This window comes from Bufo gargarizans, chromosome 3 (assembly GCF_014858855.1).
Source record: "Bufo gargarizans isolate SCDJY-AF-19 chromosome 3, ASM1485885v1, whole genome shotgun sequence".
NCBI classification, from domain to species: Eukaryota; Metazoa; Chordata; class Amphibia; order Anura; family Bufonidae; genus Bufo; species Bufo gargarizans.
Genome location: NC_058082.1, coordinates 291,231,205 through 291,246,344, shown reverse-complemented (window position 1 = coordinate 291,246,344; position 15,140 = coordinate 291,231,205). Strand labels below are relative to the sequence as shown.

General features: G+C 41.7%; 1 protein-coding gene across 3 annotated transcripts in view; it reads left to right on the top strand.

Annotated features, from left to right (window-relative positions):
* YPEL2 (yippee like 2) overlaps positions 1–14,745 on the top strand; it is an 82,134-nt gene extending 67,389 nt beyond the window's left edge. For all 3 annotated transcript variants that reach the window (XM_044286197.1, XM_044286200.1, XM_044286199.1), the window contains 2 exons: positions 988–1,096; positions 11,228–14,745. In XM_044286197.1, coding sequence (XP_044142132.1) covers positions 988–1,096; positions 11,228–11,317 — 199 coding nt within the window. In that variant the 3' untranslated portion in view covers positions 11,318–14,745. The remainder of the gene's footprint in view (positions 1–987; positions 1,097–11,227) is intronic.
* Positions 14,746–15,140: the final 395 nt, after the last annotated feature.

Genomic DNA, 15,140 nt, shown 5'->3' with positions numbered 1-15,140 from the left:
GATCAGCTGAACGCCCTGACAGCTGAATTTTGAAATGGGTGGTTTCAAACGAAGCTATCCTTTTAATGGGATATTGCCTCTGTCGTAATGGGGCAGCTGAGGCTCACCTGAGGAATTTGTTATATTGTGCTATATAACTTATAAGTTTCTATATGCTATTTTTGATTCAGCAATCTAAGAATTGTCCCCAAGTCAATTTCATATGGACTAGTCTTATGCTGGATCTTTTGGAGCCTATACCTTGATCAGGACCTAGGTCTACTGGACGATCCATTGGTATACTGGTGAACCAGTCCAACCCTGGACATTGCTCCAGTAAAGATCAGCTGGTTCATATAGTTTGGGCTAAGAAGCTCTGAATAATGTTACAGGGGTTTGTAGTGTGACTGTATTGATGACCTGTTCTCAGGATAAGTCCCGGCACCCCAGCCAATCATCTGTTGGAATAGGAAGCCACGGTCATGCAAGTGCAGCTTCTGCTTTAAAATTACCATCTCCTTTACAGCGGCTGCGCAGTGTCATTACACACATTTGAATGGGACAATCATTTCATTCACTTGATGTGTAATTACACTGCACCACCAGAAGAGACGACATGCAGGTAATTTTAAAGCGGAAGCAGTGCTCGCATGAGCGCCTTTACCCTTCAAACACCTGGGTGCCAGGAGATTGACCCCTGCCGATCTTATATTCATGACCTGTCCTGAGGATAGCACAACCAAATCAAGAGCTCAGGTGTCTGAGGATACTCCCAATCCTCAGTATAATCCTAAATCACAGGATAGGTCTTCAATATAGCAGCACTGCTCAACCCCTGTAAAAGGTCTTCTACTGTATGTGCAATGTGAATAATTGTCACCAATTTTGTCCTGTTTGGCTATTGGCAGTTATTAAATCCCCAGTAAACCACTCCTGCTAGGATTACATCATTTTACTGTGCAGTCTAGATATTTTTGAAATTCATTTTTTTTATTTTTTTTTCTATAGTGTTAATGTTGGTTGCGGACCTGCAGAAGAGCGTGTGTTACTTACAGGACTTCATGCTGTAGCAGACATCTACTGTGAAAATTGCAAAACAACATTGGGCTGGAAATATGTAAGTGCATGCCATTTAATATAAATCTAGCGTAACAACATCTCTCAGCTTATAAAGTTATAGTTATTATTAAACACTGTAAATCTTGTAGATTACTTGTTGCTAGAATCAAGCACCGATCAACGATATAGAGTATCAAATAGCGCTCATTCAGGTCCATTTACATGGAGCAATCATTGGTGCTGTATGTGCTCGAATGTACAGTATGGGCACTTACACTTTCAGTATTGTCGTCAGCACCAGTGATGGCCAGTTTGCAGTGTTCGCCAGCAAACACATGCGGGCTGCCATCTTTAGTAAGGTTAGACTCGCCCGTCCGGCGATGCACAGGTAAGCCCTTACCTGTGCCTGTGCCGCGAGCCGGTCTGAAATCAAATGCGGTCACCGGGAGCAGGCAGTTCTGAGAACAGCCTGATGAAGGCCCCCGGCGGCTGTTCTCGGAACTGTCTGCTCCCTGCGCATCGCCGGACAGGGGAGTCTAACCTTACTAAAGATGGCAGCCCGCATCTCACCGGAGCGCCACAGCCTCTTCAACCTCTTCAAATAGCTGATTAGCAGGGGTGGTGAGAGTCTGACTCTGCCGATCTGATATTGATGACCTATCATAAGCATAGGTTATCAATATCTAACTTCCAACAAACCCCTTTAAACCCCCCCCCCCCCCCTGGAGTCATGTACAGTTAGATAGAGAGAGAGTAGGATCTGTGTCTCTCCTCTCCTGCAGCCTTTCAGTAGAATCCCCTCTTCTTCAACCTGCCTGACACCACAGCCAGCTGAAGGGGGAGGGCTGCTTTAACCATAATTATATCAGATTGTGTATCCTGGTGTTTTAAAGCTGACAAGCTAAGTTTTAAAACAAGACAAGGATTGTGGTGCTAGCTGCTCTACATCAAGCGATACAGCCTTTAGAAATTGGGTCAGATCCTAACGGAAAAGCACCTGGGGGAGATGGTCTGCCTTGGGGATTCTACAAAAACATCAAGAAGTTTTTCTCCCGCATCTCCTACAGGTGTTTAATGAATCTTATAGGACAGGTATTTTACCTAGCTCTATGAGAGAAGCATTGGTGGTGGTGGTGATCCGTAAACCAGATAAGGATCCCAATATCGTAGGGTCATATAGACCCATCTCACTCTTAACAGTAAATATAAAAGTGTTGGCCAAGGTACTTGCTAATAGGCTCCTGAATGTTATCTCCCACATTATACATGAAGATCAGTGCGGGTTTATGCCAGGAAAATCCACAGTCATTAAATCTTAGGCGTCTGTTCCTCAATATTCAGATGAGGGGAACAGAATGGGATGTGGGATGCCCTGCAGTGGTCTCTTTAGATGCTGCAAAGGCCTTTGATAGTGTTGAATGGGAATACTTATGGGCGGTTATGGCAAAACTAGGATTCGGACCTGGATACATTAATTGGGTAAAATTGCTCTATTGTCAACCGAGAGCTAGGCTGCGAATAAATGGTAAGCTATCCCCAATGATGACACTGGAGAGAGGCACCAGGCAGGGATGCCCTTTGTCACCCCTCCTGTTTGCCATTGCTATAGAGCCCCTGGCTTGTATTTTGCATTCTACGCCACTGATTCGAGGTCTGGAGAGGGGGCGGTGGAGGAAAGAGTCTCGCTATATGCGGACGATATGTTATTATATGTGGGTGATCTGACATCATCAATAGATCCCATTATATCGTTAATCTCAGTCTTTGGAAAACAGTCTGGTTTATTAATCAATTGGAATAAGTCAGTTATTCTTCCGCTGTCCCCTCTTCCGGAATCTCTTTGCTTAGATCATGTTAACCTGAAAGTGGTCTCCTCCTTTAAATATCTTGGAGTCACTATTTCAGTACAGCCCCGATCTTATATAGCGAATAACCTAGTACCACTAATGGATAGATTTAAACAGAAAGCAGACACCTGGCATAAGCTCCATTGTCAATGATAGGTAGAGGTAATCTTCTTAAGATGATATGGATGCCGCAATGGCTCTACATATTGCATAACTCACCAGTATGGATTCCCATGCATTATTATTATAAGTTACAGAGAATATTTAGATCCTTGTTATGGAAAAATAGGAAATGGTAGAATCCGATATGAAACATTACAGCGGGGTAAAGAAGCGGGGGGACTGGCGTTACCGAACCCCTTTATATATTTCTTAGCAGCTCAGTTGCAACACTTTAAGGGCCGGGGGTCCCTGAGAGAGATGGGAAGATGTGGGGAATTGGTGAAGTGGGCATCTGGGGTCTACCAGCCTATTTTGATTATGGAGAAAGATTTACCTGACTCTTTTCTCCCAGTAGTAGGATTAATGAGGAGGGTCTGGGGAAAAGTTAGGGAAATTCTGGGTGTTCAGGAACTATTGGACCTGTCTCCTGTTTGGAATAACCCTCATTTAATAGAATTGTCCAAACTGCAGGGATTTTCTGATTGGGAACGTAAAGGACTATGGAATTTAGGTCAACTATATTCACAAGGTATCCTAAAACTATTTGCACAACTTTGCACTGAATATGGCCTAGTGTCTACCCATTTCTATAAATACCTTCAATTAAGGCACGCTATTAGTTTGCAGGATAAAGTGCGCCCCCTACAATTTGTATCACATCTCATGCTTAAAAAACTGATAGAACCAGGTCCTGTAAAAGGAGCTATTTCGGATGCTTATAATACTTTGCTATATGAGCAGCGGAAAAAATATCCGCTCAAAGCTAAGTTGAAGTGGGAGAGGGATGTGGGCCCCATCTCAGACAGCCAATGGGAAGAAGTCCTTGCACAGATTCCTACTCTAACCCCTAGCGAAGCGGCTAGACTGTCTCAACTCTATATGATGCACAGGGTATATAGAACTCCAATCTTCTTATGGAAGGTGGGATATAGATCTGACTCCAAGTGTCCGAAATGTGGGGAAGAAGGGGCCGGATTGCTCCATATGCTGTGGAAGTGAAGTGCGCTACAGGGCTATTGGATGGATATAATCAATTTATTAAACAAAATTTATAGCGCTAATTATAAACGGGATCCTAGGTTTTGCTTGCTTGGTATGTTGGATTCGGATAACTTGCCACCAAATGTTACAATCGGAATCAACAGAATATTATATCAGGCACGCAAAACCCTAGTTGCTAAATGGATACAGCCGCTTCCCCCAAGCATATCGGAATTCATTACCAGAATTAATACAGTCATAAGATTGGAAAGAGGAGTATACATGAAGCGTAATAACATGTCGAAATTTGATACCGTTTGGGGCCCCTGGACTGACAGATCTGTAGTTTGTAGTACATGGCTATCTAATCTGAGGATCTTCTCGGGCTAGCCCTGGAGGGGAGAGATGGGGCTGATTGTGTTCATTTACGCCTAGTGTGCTGAAGCTTTATAGTGCATAGGTGATGTCATGGTCTGTTACTAAAACAAATAGGTCTTACACATGTTTATGCTTATTTACTCACAACAAGGTCTTATAATGGGTGGGGGGGGGGGTTTGGTTGTTGGGATCTTTGTGTTAAAGATCCTGTTTATTGACTATCCTGTTTTGTAGAGTATTTTTGCACTGTGTTGAACATAATATATGACACAAGAATTTTGTAAAATGATATTGTTTATTTTTACAAAATAATAAATATGTATCTTATTTAAAAAAAAAAGAAATTGGGTCAGAAGTGAGATATACAGCTCACCTTTGGACCAATTTCTTATGGCTGCATATCGAGATGTATCATGGCTAGTACTGAGATCTTGGAATCGGGAGCGAGGATGTATGACATGTGTCTTTGGCTAAAGTGTCACCCTGCAATGATAGAAGATACGTCCTTGGCAGGGAAATAGTTCAGGAGGGGACCTGTAACCTCATCTGACATGTCTTTTAGTTAAGTTTGCCATGAAGTGTGTCTGACAGCGTCCAGTCAGTAATGTCAGTATCACACTTTATAGGAGCACACCCCAACTGGTAATTCCCATCTGGACCTTCATTGTAGACTGCTAGTAATTCTTTAATAACTTCAAGAAATGAATAATAAAGGAATAGCAAAATGTAAAGTCATAAGAATAGATGGTCTAAAATTATTACATGGGGAATGCAAGTAGTAAAAAAAAAGGGGAAATGTCAGGAGAGGTGACTGGTCCTTAGTTCTGCTGTATTGTGTCCCCATTACTGCTGCTGGATCTCCTATTTTCTCCATCTGTAGTGTAGACTTGCATCGGATATCAAACTCAATACTTTGATACCCGGTTCAGTTCAATACCAGGATTACCCATTTTTCCATGCTAAGCTGTGCTTCTAAAACCCTCATACAGATTGCAGTGAATGTGCCTTGTTTACTTGCAATTCAAAAATGATCCATGTTTCCCATTACCTGCAGAACCTCTTATCAGGTTGTCATCTTTTTCCTACATTATGGCAGCTGTGCATTCCTGCAGTATCTGTCTGTCACTGCTGATACAGGCAGGGCTTGTTTCCACTGATTCGTGCTGGGCATATTGGCTGCCTACTGTCTTCCAGGGAGGATAAATATAGTTTATTTGCCAGTGCACCACAGTTGCACATGACTCTAGAGAGAATACAATTTCAAGCTTGGCTCCTGAGCTTTAACCTTGGCAGCAGTGGGAGGATTTTCCTTTCTTAGCAGTGTATTTTACCTTGATAGCATTATTTTCAATGCGATCCCTGTAATGAGTTAAAGAAGTGATCACGGGAAACAATAGGAATAGGAATGTTTGGTCTGTGCTAAAGATTGATTGCCGATTCTCCCGTAGGCCTTTACATAATCTAGGATCTGTTTCAATTTATTTTGCTCTACAATTGATTATTTTAAGTATTACAATTTTTTTTTCCTCTTTCTTTTCAGTCCTGTTGACTAGGATTGATTATTTGCTGACTACTTTTTTTACGTTCTAGTGTACAGATAGCATTGGGGTGAGGAAGGGGGGGTGCATTAACTGACCTCCGCGTCTATACTCTGTATACCTGGTATGTATAGTCCATTTTGGTGCCCATGCTCAGTTTGTGCTCTTTCGTGTTATTAGGCTGCGTACAGTATTACATTTGTTTTGTAGTCTGGGTCTGTCTTCAGTGTGCAAAACAATTTGAAAAAGCGGACATCTTTGGCATATCTTCTGATGGGCACAGACTGTTAAAAGAATATATCCATTGCTTACTCTTGGGAACATTGGGACCTATAAAAGACAATGCAGAAACTTACCGCTATAATGTTTACTATGCCATGCTATGCAGGGTTTTTATTAGTATCCACTGTTTTTCACACAGGGGGCATGGTGTTCTTGTCCATTTATGATGATGTGCGATATGTAATAATTTACTATGTATGTATGAATCATGATATGTGTACATTATGACAGTAGCCCAATATACATGGGAAATCCACCTTATTGCAGCGATAATCGTCACTGTTAGGGCTGTGCTTATTCCAGACAGACCCCGCAGCATCCTCTTTCAGCACATTACCACTGGGACCAATAGAAATGGCGGTACTGCCTCTGCTCTTGTATGTAAAAACTGTGAAAACCACCTCTCTAGGGTCCCCAAACACCCTAAATATACTTAAAGGGAACCTGTCATGTGGATATTTGATTATAATCTAACTAATTATATACAATCGTTAACTACTAAAAAGTGCCTTAGATGTATTCACTTACTGGTGCGACAGATGGTTACCTCATAATATACACACAAAGATGCCGCATGCTAATGAGCTGATGTGAGTCCAGCGTTTTTTAATTCAGAGCTATAGCCACTCCCCTGCCCACCTGCTGATGATTCATATGGAAAATAACTGTCAATCAGCAACAGGTAGGCAGGGAGATTCAGGAGCTCATAAATATTCATGACTCATCATTATCAGCTGGAGCTTTTCAATACAAGATGTTGGCAGATTGACTGGGTCAATTAAAGAAAGTGACCCAGCATTTTGCTAAGAGAATCAGTCACTTATTTATGTTGCCCTTAGTTAGGAAACCATAAAACTGGTGACAGGTTCCCTTTAAGTGTCTTAACCAGTTAACTGAGCTCTCTGCTGTGAATGGCAGGAGAGTGCATATCGCGTCATCTTGAGTAGGTTTGTTCTAATGTGTCCACTTACCCACAAAATCAAATTACTCTCAAGCTTGATTTAATTGTAAAATCTATTTACAGTGGAATAGATGTACAGCACAATGTAAAAATTGTGCAGGCAATGGGTGGCTTAAATGGGAAATAAGATGTAGCGTCATTATAGAATATCTTCATTGGCGTGGTGCATGTCCAAAATCATTCCTTGAATCCCTAATGAGCCTATGAGTGACAAAAATTGCAGATGCAAAGGCTTTAATCTGTTGCACTGTCTACACACTGACCCGATTTATAAGGTATTAAAGTAAAATGGTCTGATTTAGTAATTCACAGGATCTGTCTGGCTTGTACATGTCGCTAGGTAAAATAGCTGGTGGTGTTTTGAACTGCTGTCTGTGTGTGATTTGTGCTTTCTTTAAATGGTATATAGTAAGTATTGATATTTAATATGTATACACTGTGTTAGTGGATGTTTTGACTTTCTGCATTTTCAATCAAAGCCACTTAGCTGTAAGATGTGTGTGTATATATGTACATATGTGTGTGTGTATATATATGTGTGTGTGTGTGTGTGTGTATATATAATATTCCACCTTTTACCTGCTTCTGTTTTGTATACACTTTTTTAAAATGTCGATTCTCTGGATGTTTGGTTGTTTGTACTATATATATGACCATACCTCCCAGCCAACAATCTACTGACTCTGGGGTAAAGGCAGTAGCATCAACCTACAGGGAGTCTGAAAGCCAGACTGTCCAGCCTAAAACCAGACCTTTGGCCACCCTAGGGGCAGGCTGCTGTGACAGTTAAGGGGAAGGTCCGCTATGAAGGTCAGTGTTAAAGGGGTATTCCCATCACATACAATGGGGGCATATCGCTAGGATATGCCCCCATTGTCTGATAGGTGTGGGTTCCACCTCTGGGACCCGCACCTACAAGGAGAACGGAGCGGGGAGAGTGGTGGCTGGAGGGGTCCGTCCACCACCAAGCGCTGCTCCCATACAAGTGAATGGGAGTGAACCATGCATGCGCGGCCCCTGCTCCCATTCATTTCTATGGGACAGACAGAAATAGTTGAGCCAGAGCTCGGCTATTTTCAGCGGCCCCATTGAAATGAATGAATGGAGGGAGGCTGCACATGCGCCCTCCATTCATTTCCCTGCTCCATTGTCGTTGTAGATGCGGGTCCTAGCGATATGCCCCCATTGTATGTGATGGGAAAACACCTTTTAAGGGGCAGATTGCTGTAGAGGCCACTGTTAAGGGGCGGGGTGTTGTGGAAATCACTGTTAAAGGGGTGGGCGCTGTGGAGGTCTTTGTTAAGGAGGCAGGGAACGGTGGAGTTCACAGTTAAGGGGACGGTCCGATATGGAGGTCAGTGTTAAGGGGCAGGGTGCTGTAGAGGTCACTGTTAAGGGGGTAGGTTATTGTGGAAATCACGGTTAACGAGACTGGGTACTGTGGAGGTCACTAATAAAGGGGCGGCCGCTGTGAAAGTCACTGTTAAAGGGGAGGCCGCTGTGGATGTTACTTTTAAGAGGACAGGCCGCTGTGGAGGTCACTTAAGGTAGGAAGGGACTGTGTAGACCACTATTAAAGGGGCAGCGGGGTACAGTGAGGTCACTGTTCAGGGAGCAGGATACAGTGGAGGTCACTGTTAAGGGAGGTGGTACTGTGGCAGTCACTGTTAAAGAGGGCAGTCGCTGTGGAGGTCTCTGTTAAGGGCACTGTAACCTATGGTCAGTGTTAATGTGTGGGTCACTGTCAAGGGGGTGGGGTGCTGTGGAACTCGCTGTTAAAGGGTTGGGCTGCTGTGGAGGTCCCATTTTAAGGAGATGGGGCACTGTAGGGGGGGGTCAGTGTTAAGGGGGGGGGGGCTGTGAAGGTCACTGTTAAAGGAGCGGGGTACTGTAGATGTCACTGTTATAGTGGATACGGTCGATATCTTTTAACGACACACACAAACATTAAATGAAATATACCCATGCGAAGCCGGGTCCTTCTGTTAGTTTTAAATAAAGACCACTTGAAAAAGTGTTTGTTTTTTGTGTTGTTTTTTTCCCCCCAAATTTAGTAGAATGCAATGATAAAAATTGCCACCAAGGTATCCATAGCCTTTTACTGTATACATGTCATTGTATACATACAAGGGTCAGAGGAAGGGTCCGTTTATCAGCGTAAATATTCTGAATGTTCATAAATGTTCTTTCCAATTATATATTTGGTACAAGCAGCTTTCATAATCTCTGGGCAGCTGACGAAAGGTACAGTGGGCAGCGCTGAAAGTAGAACACTGTGAAGCTGTTCTGCAGCTGGGGGGTTAAACAGGGACTTGACTGGAGATGTGGATTGTCTGATAGCTGCACTATGTGTGACCCGGCTAGGGGGTATTTTCAGAAAATAATTCAAATGAAGTAGCTTGAGGGGAAGGACCAAAGGGATGCGGCTTAAACACTGTGTAACAGAGCAAAAACCCTTTGGTCACCTAGTTAGATGGCATCTTAACACGTAGGAGAGAGACAATTGTTTCCTGGTGTCAGAAAGCAAAGCTCTACAGAACTTCCAGTCTAGTGGCCAGGGTACCAGTTGGGAAAGCTTGGAAATGTTAAATCAAGGTATATGAGTCAAAGGTATATCTATGTAAAGGCTTGCATATGGAACACTAATAAATATATATATATATATATATATTATTATTTTTTTTATTCCCCCCCACAAGAATAACCATTTAATTCACAAAGTATATTTATGTATGTTATATGGGTTGTAATTCAAACAGCTGCTGACCATAATTTGTGGCGCTTTTATCATCAGGAGCAGTGAGAATATTAACAATTTTATTCTGCCAGGTTCTGCTCTTGCAAGTGACCTGTTAAATGCCCTGCACTGAGCTGTTTCACAGCCTCTCCCAGGGGCGGATTGGTCATAGACCTTACAGGGAAATTTCCTGATGGGCCGATGCCCAGGGGGCCACCTGATCCCTCCTCACAGCCGGCCAGTGGACGTTTTTGGGGATTATTTTGTGGCGCTGGAAGTATTTTGTGATGGACTGTGGTATTTGGCTCTGTTGGGGTGGTATAATGTGCCACAATATGGTATTGTTGGCCCTGCCTTCCATCAATTTGGACCCAACTTCAAAATGTGGCCACTTTTTAGTATTTTTTCCAGGGTCACTTTAAGTTCCCAGTCTGCCCTTGGCCTCTCCCCTCTGTTCGAGCTCTCAAAAAAGGTTCAATGTATAGCTGAAACATCCAGTGTACCATAGGATCCTCCTAGGGGTCGTGGCTCTTATGAAATAGTGGGCCCCAAAAGTCCAGAAGAAAAAAAAAAACATTTAGCTGCTTTTGGAGGCAATCACTTGCCACTAGGGTCTATTTCTTTGATTAAAAACCTGTTAGACTTATTGATGACCTTTATTCATTTATTTCAGTAATGCAACTTAAAAGGTGAAACTACTATATGAGATAGACTCATTACATGCAAAGCGAGATATTTCAAGCCTTTATTTGTTATAATTTGGTTGATTAGGGCTTACAGCTTATGAAACCCCAAAGTCACAATCTCAGGTCCCCTTTTCTCAGGGGGTATGGATTAATTGGCTGACTAGAGTGTGACACTTTGAGTCTAGAATATTGAACCTTTTCACAAAATTCAAATTTTAAGCTGCATTAATGCAATTCTTTTTAATTTGCATTGCTGAAATAAATTAACTTCTGCACAATATTCAAATTTTTTCGAGTTTCACCTGTATGGGGTGGCAAATAAATTAGGAATTTTTTTTTTTTTTTTGCATCTTAAAGCCTATGTGCTGTTGCCCCTTTGGACAATTTCCAGATCTTGGTTCAGGGACCCCATTTTCGTGGGAAGAATATAACAAAGTTTGGCTACTCCTCTCCAGGTCTTCCCTTATTTAATACTACTATGTAAACATATTAGTTTTTTACTGCCCCTTTTTGACTTTCTAAGATATTATCCTGTTCCAATGATAGGAGGTTAAATACAATGGCCATTTCTTGTGCAGACTCTGGTCCATTAACTCCGTTTTCTCTGTCTGTCCTAGGAACATGCATTTGAAAGCAGCCAGAAGTATAAAGAAGGAAAATACATCATTGAATTAGCTCACATGATCAAGGATAATGGCTGGGATTGAAGAGATGATGAGAATTCTGAAGACCATCCAGCTGAACATGTTATCCTTGGAATGAGCGAGTAACTGAGTGCTTGGTTTCATATGATTCAGAGGCTGTGCCGCATGGAGCATCCTCTCACCCTAATCCATCATTCTTGGTGAATGGCCTCTAAATTTCTGACACTCTGTCTCTTTGCTTTGTATCCCTTTTGTGAGTTGCCCTCGGCCTCATGCTCTTTTTATAGAGTTGGCTAAAGAAAGCATCAGGAGCCTCATAGCCCAGTCACTTCTTTTACTGTTCAAGTTGATTTAGCTGTGTGCAACATGATGTACGAAAAGCGGCACATCAGGGGTCACGTTGTAGAGCAGGAAGGAGGTGTAGTAAATGAACAGAGGAAGGGACATACGAGGGAGATGATCAGGTCCTGCCTTTAAAGGTCTGAAACCTGGCTCCTACTAAGGGGAATACCTCACTGCTTTATTTTGGAGAATGTCTGGGGGGTTAATGTAAGTAAAGTTTTGTTAGTAGCTTCTACTTTAAACCAAAAAGACCCAGAATGGACAAGTCATGACGCTGAATAAATGACTGTCCTGTTGTGGTAGTGGGTAAACTTCAACCCCTTGTCAATCGATCTACTATAATGATGTGTTTCTTGAAGTTTTGATGAGGGTTCATCTGACTTGTATACCTAAAAATGTATTTACCAAGAACATAGTATATCCCTATTACACGCTGACTTCCCACTGTACTTTGCACTATGAACCTTGTACATACCAACATATGTACAGAACTTGAATTTGATAACATTGTCTTTATCTATGCTAACACTGCGCTAAAGTGTTAGGCACAAACTAACAGGGAAGAGCTTGGTAATGCATCAGATTGCCACCATTTGTCCTATTACAAAGCTGAACCTTATGATTTTGATGAAGAAGTTATAGATCCCATGTCCAATGATATTGGGAATTCTTCAGTCCTTTGTGTTCTGTAATTTGTATTTTTCACATTGTAGTCCCCATTTGGAATCATAATTTGATTTCTTGTTGTCGGGTAAAAAGTAATTTTTTTTAAAATTCAGAATATCTTGTAAGGATTGGGCATATACATTGCATTGTTTTAATATAATTTATTGATCGGAAAACAGAATTGTAAAAAAATATATATTCATCTGAAAAAAATCTTTATTGGAAGCTCAATGGCTTTTCTGTCTCTGTATGAGAGCTTTTGTATAAATGCTGCATTGAATTCTCCCACATCCCCCATTCAGTTTTTTTTGGGAGAGAAAGCTGTCATTTTGAACTATTTTTGTTTCTGCTAGTGTTCGACCTACATACAGTAGATAAAAATGCCTTTACTAAAGTTTCCTGAAACGTTATGGCTATTAATACTAATACATTTGGTACATATCCCTTCTTTTATATTTCAGTTAGATGCACTTTTTGCAGTGGCAATCGAGTTCAGAAGGTAAACCAAAGGAGAGATAATATATAGTTTTTGTTACCACGCTAGCTGTCAGTGTATCAAAATGCACTGTATATTAGGAACCTGCCGTGGCAGAATTGTCACATCTGTATACGTACGAGCAGATACACTTGTACAAGATGTATACCTTTCACTTCATATAAACCTTAGGCTTTAATGTCACATTGCTACTATCTGTTCAAATACTGGTAGTTGTTCTGCCGTTTTTTCTACATAGACGACAGTGTATTGTAATATTACCCACACCTGTCACTTGGTCTGAACGATCCTTTAAATGTTCACAGGCAAATGGCTACTTCCCATAAAGAGGACCTGTAACCTCTCTTGATGTGCCTTTTTAGTAACCATTTGCATTCCCCATGTAGTAACTATTCTGGAGCACCTTCTAACTGGATGTCATATAAGTCCTCTATTATTTCTGCTAGAAACTTATGGATACAGGTACAACTGATTGTTACCAGGATTGTGTCCCTGCATAGTCTGACACACATGCCCAACAGGTAACACTTAGATGGACCTTTATTCATAAGCGTCTAGCAGGAACAATAGAGGAATGGCACATCCTAAAGTTAGAAGGATAAATGCCCCACAATTGTTATTTACCTAAAACAGACATGTCAGGAGTGGTGAAAGACCCTCTTTTAAGGGGTTGTCCAGCCACTGAATTTTTTTTTTATTACTTTTCTTTTTTTTTAAACAGTCTTGGGTGTAAAATATTAAAGGATGCTTACCGGGCTCCTTGCTGGTCTCTATCAACTAACAAGAAGTGCTCACTCAGCCAATCAAAGGCTGCAGCGGTGGCCCATCTCAGCCAGGGATTGGCTGTGCAGGCATCTCCACATGTTTTCTGTATGTGCACATGGGACCAGGAAATGGAGACCAATGGGGACCCAATGAGCATTAGAATGGGAACGATAAGGTAAATATACCAAATGAGCTGGTTTGAAAAAAATTTCAGTGGCTGAACCCCTCCTTTTATGACCCTATGAACACTGAGGGTTTGTGAGCCTGGATAAGAATAATAGAATTCTTTTGCCACCATTATAGGGCTAATGCACACAAATGTGTGTGGCCCGTGCCCATTCACTTGAATGGGTCCACGAGCCGCAACATTCAGTCCGCATCACTAAAAAATATAAGTATGTGTTCTAGCTTTTGCAGTGCGGAGGCACAGGCCGAAATCCCACTGAAGTGCTTATATTGGCCCTCTGCTCTGCTCCGTATCTTGAGTATTGCGAAACCATTTAAGTGAACGCATGCATGATACGGAGCGCACACAGCCGATGCCCGTATATTGCAGACCCATTGTTTGCGGGACACAATACAGGCACAAGCCACATGCGTTCGAGTGCATGAGCCCTTAAGACCAAGCCTTTTTTGAGGCAGGAATGGTATAGGGTGTTCCCCAGGAGTGGAAAGATTTCTCATGGGTTCCCTGCAGTAATAAGATTGGGAATAATTTCATGAACCTGCCTTTATCCATCTTGTATCGTATGGCATTGTGAGCCTAAAGTCTTGATAAATCAGGAATAGGCAGTTTGGTAATCTTGTGGCCTGATGTCATTGGAGCAATAAATAACGGCTGAGTAGTTACACCGCTTTCTCATAGTATTGTTACTTGACCGGTGACGCCTATATATTGAAATGCCGGGAACTTTCCAGAAACACTTGCTAACCTATCATTTTCGGTAGACACTAAAGGACGTGGCTGAAATTGTTTGTTACATGGACTGTTAACTGGAATCTAATTCTCAGCAGCATCTCTTCATAAGTTTTCATAAAGAGTATCACTTGGGAGTTATATCCGCCAAAGAAGCAAAGATCATAATTGCTCCCAGTGTTCTGTGTTTTCATACACAGACCCCCAAGGCATTCATTTTGCATCTTTAGGTTCATTTCCATGGTGAAAATTTTAAGGAGGTTTTCCAGGGAAATATTTTATTTTAATATTTTTAAAGAAAACAAGGGTATGATGGGTTAAAAAATAAGATATATATATATATATATATATATATATATATATATATATATATATATATATATATTATCTAGATCTCTATCTCTATTACTCACTTCACCAATCCCCTGCCTTTACCATTCCAATGCAGCTCTGGTCTCTGCTGCTCTCCACTTCCTGGTCTCAGACTTGACACACAGGAAGTGGCTTGGACTGCCTGCTCAGCTAATCACTGGCTGAGGCGGGTCACCACTGTAGGCTGTACCTACCCAGTAAATCTGTCAAGTACTGGTTATTTTTTATTTTATATCACTTCTTGCCCTTATACAAGTTTCTTAAAATCCCAAACATCCCCTTTAAATAAACCAGAAGTGCTCCACATTTATTCTACCCCTTGATACTTT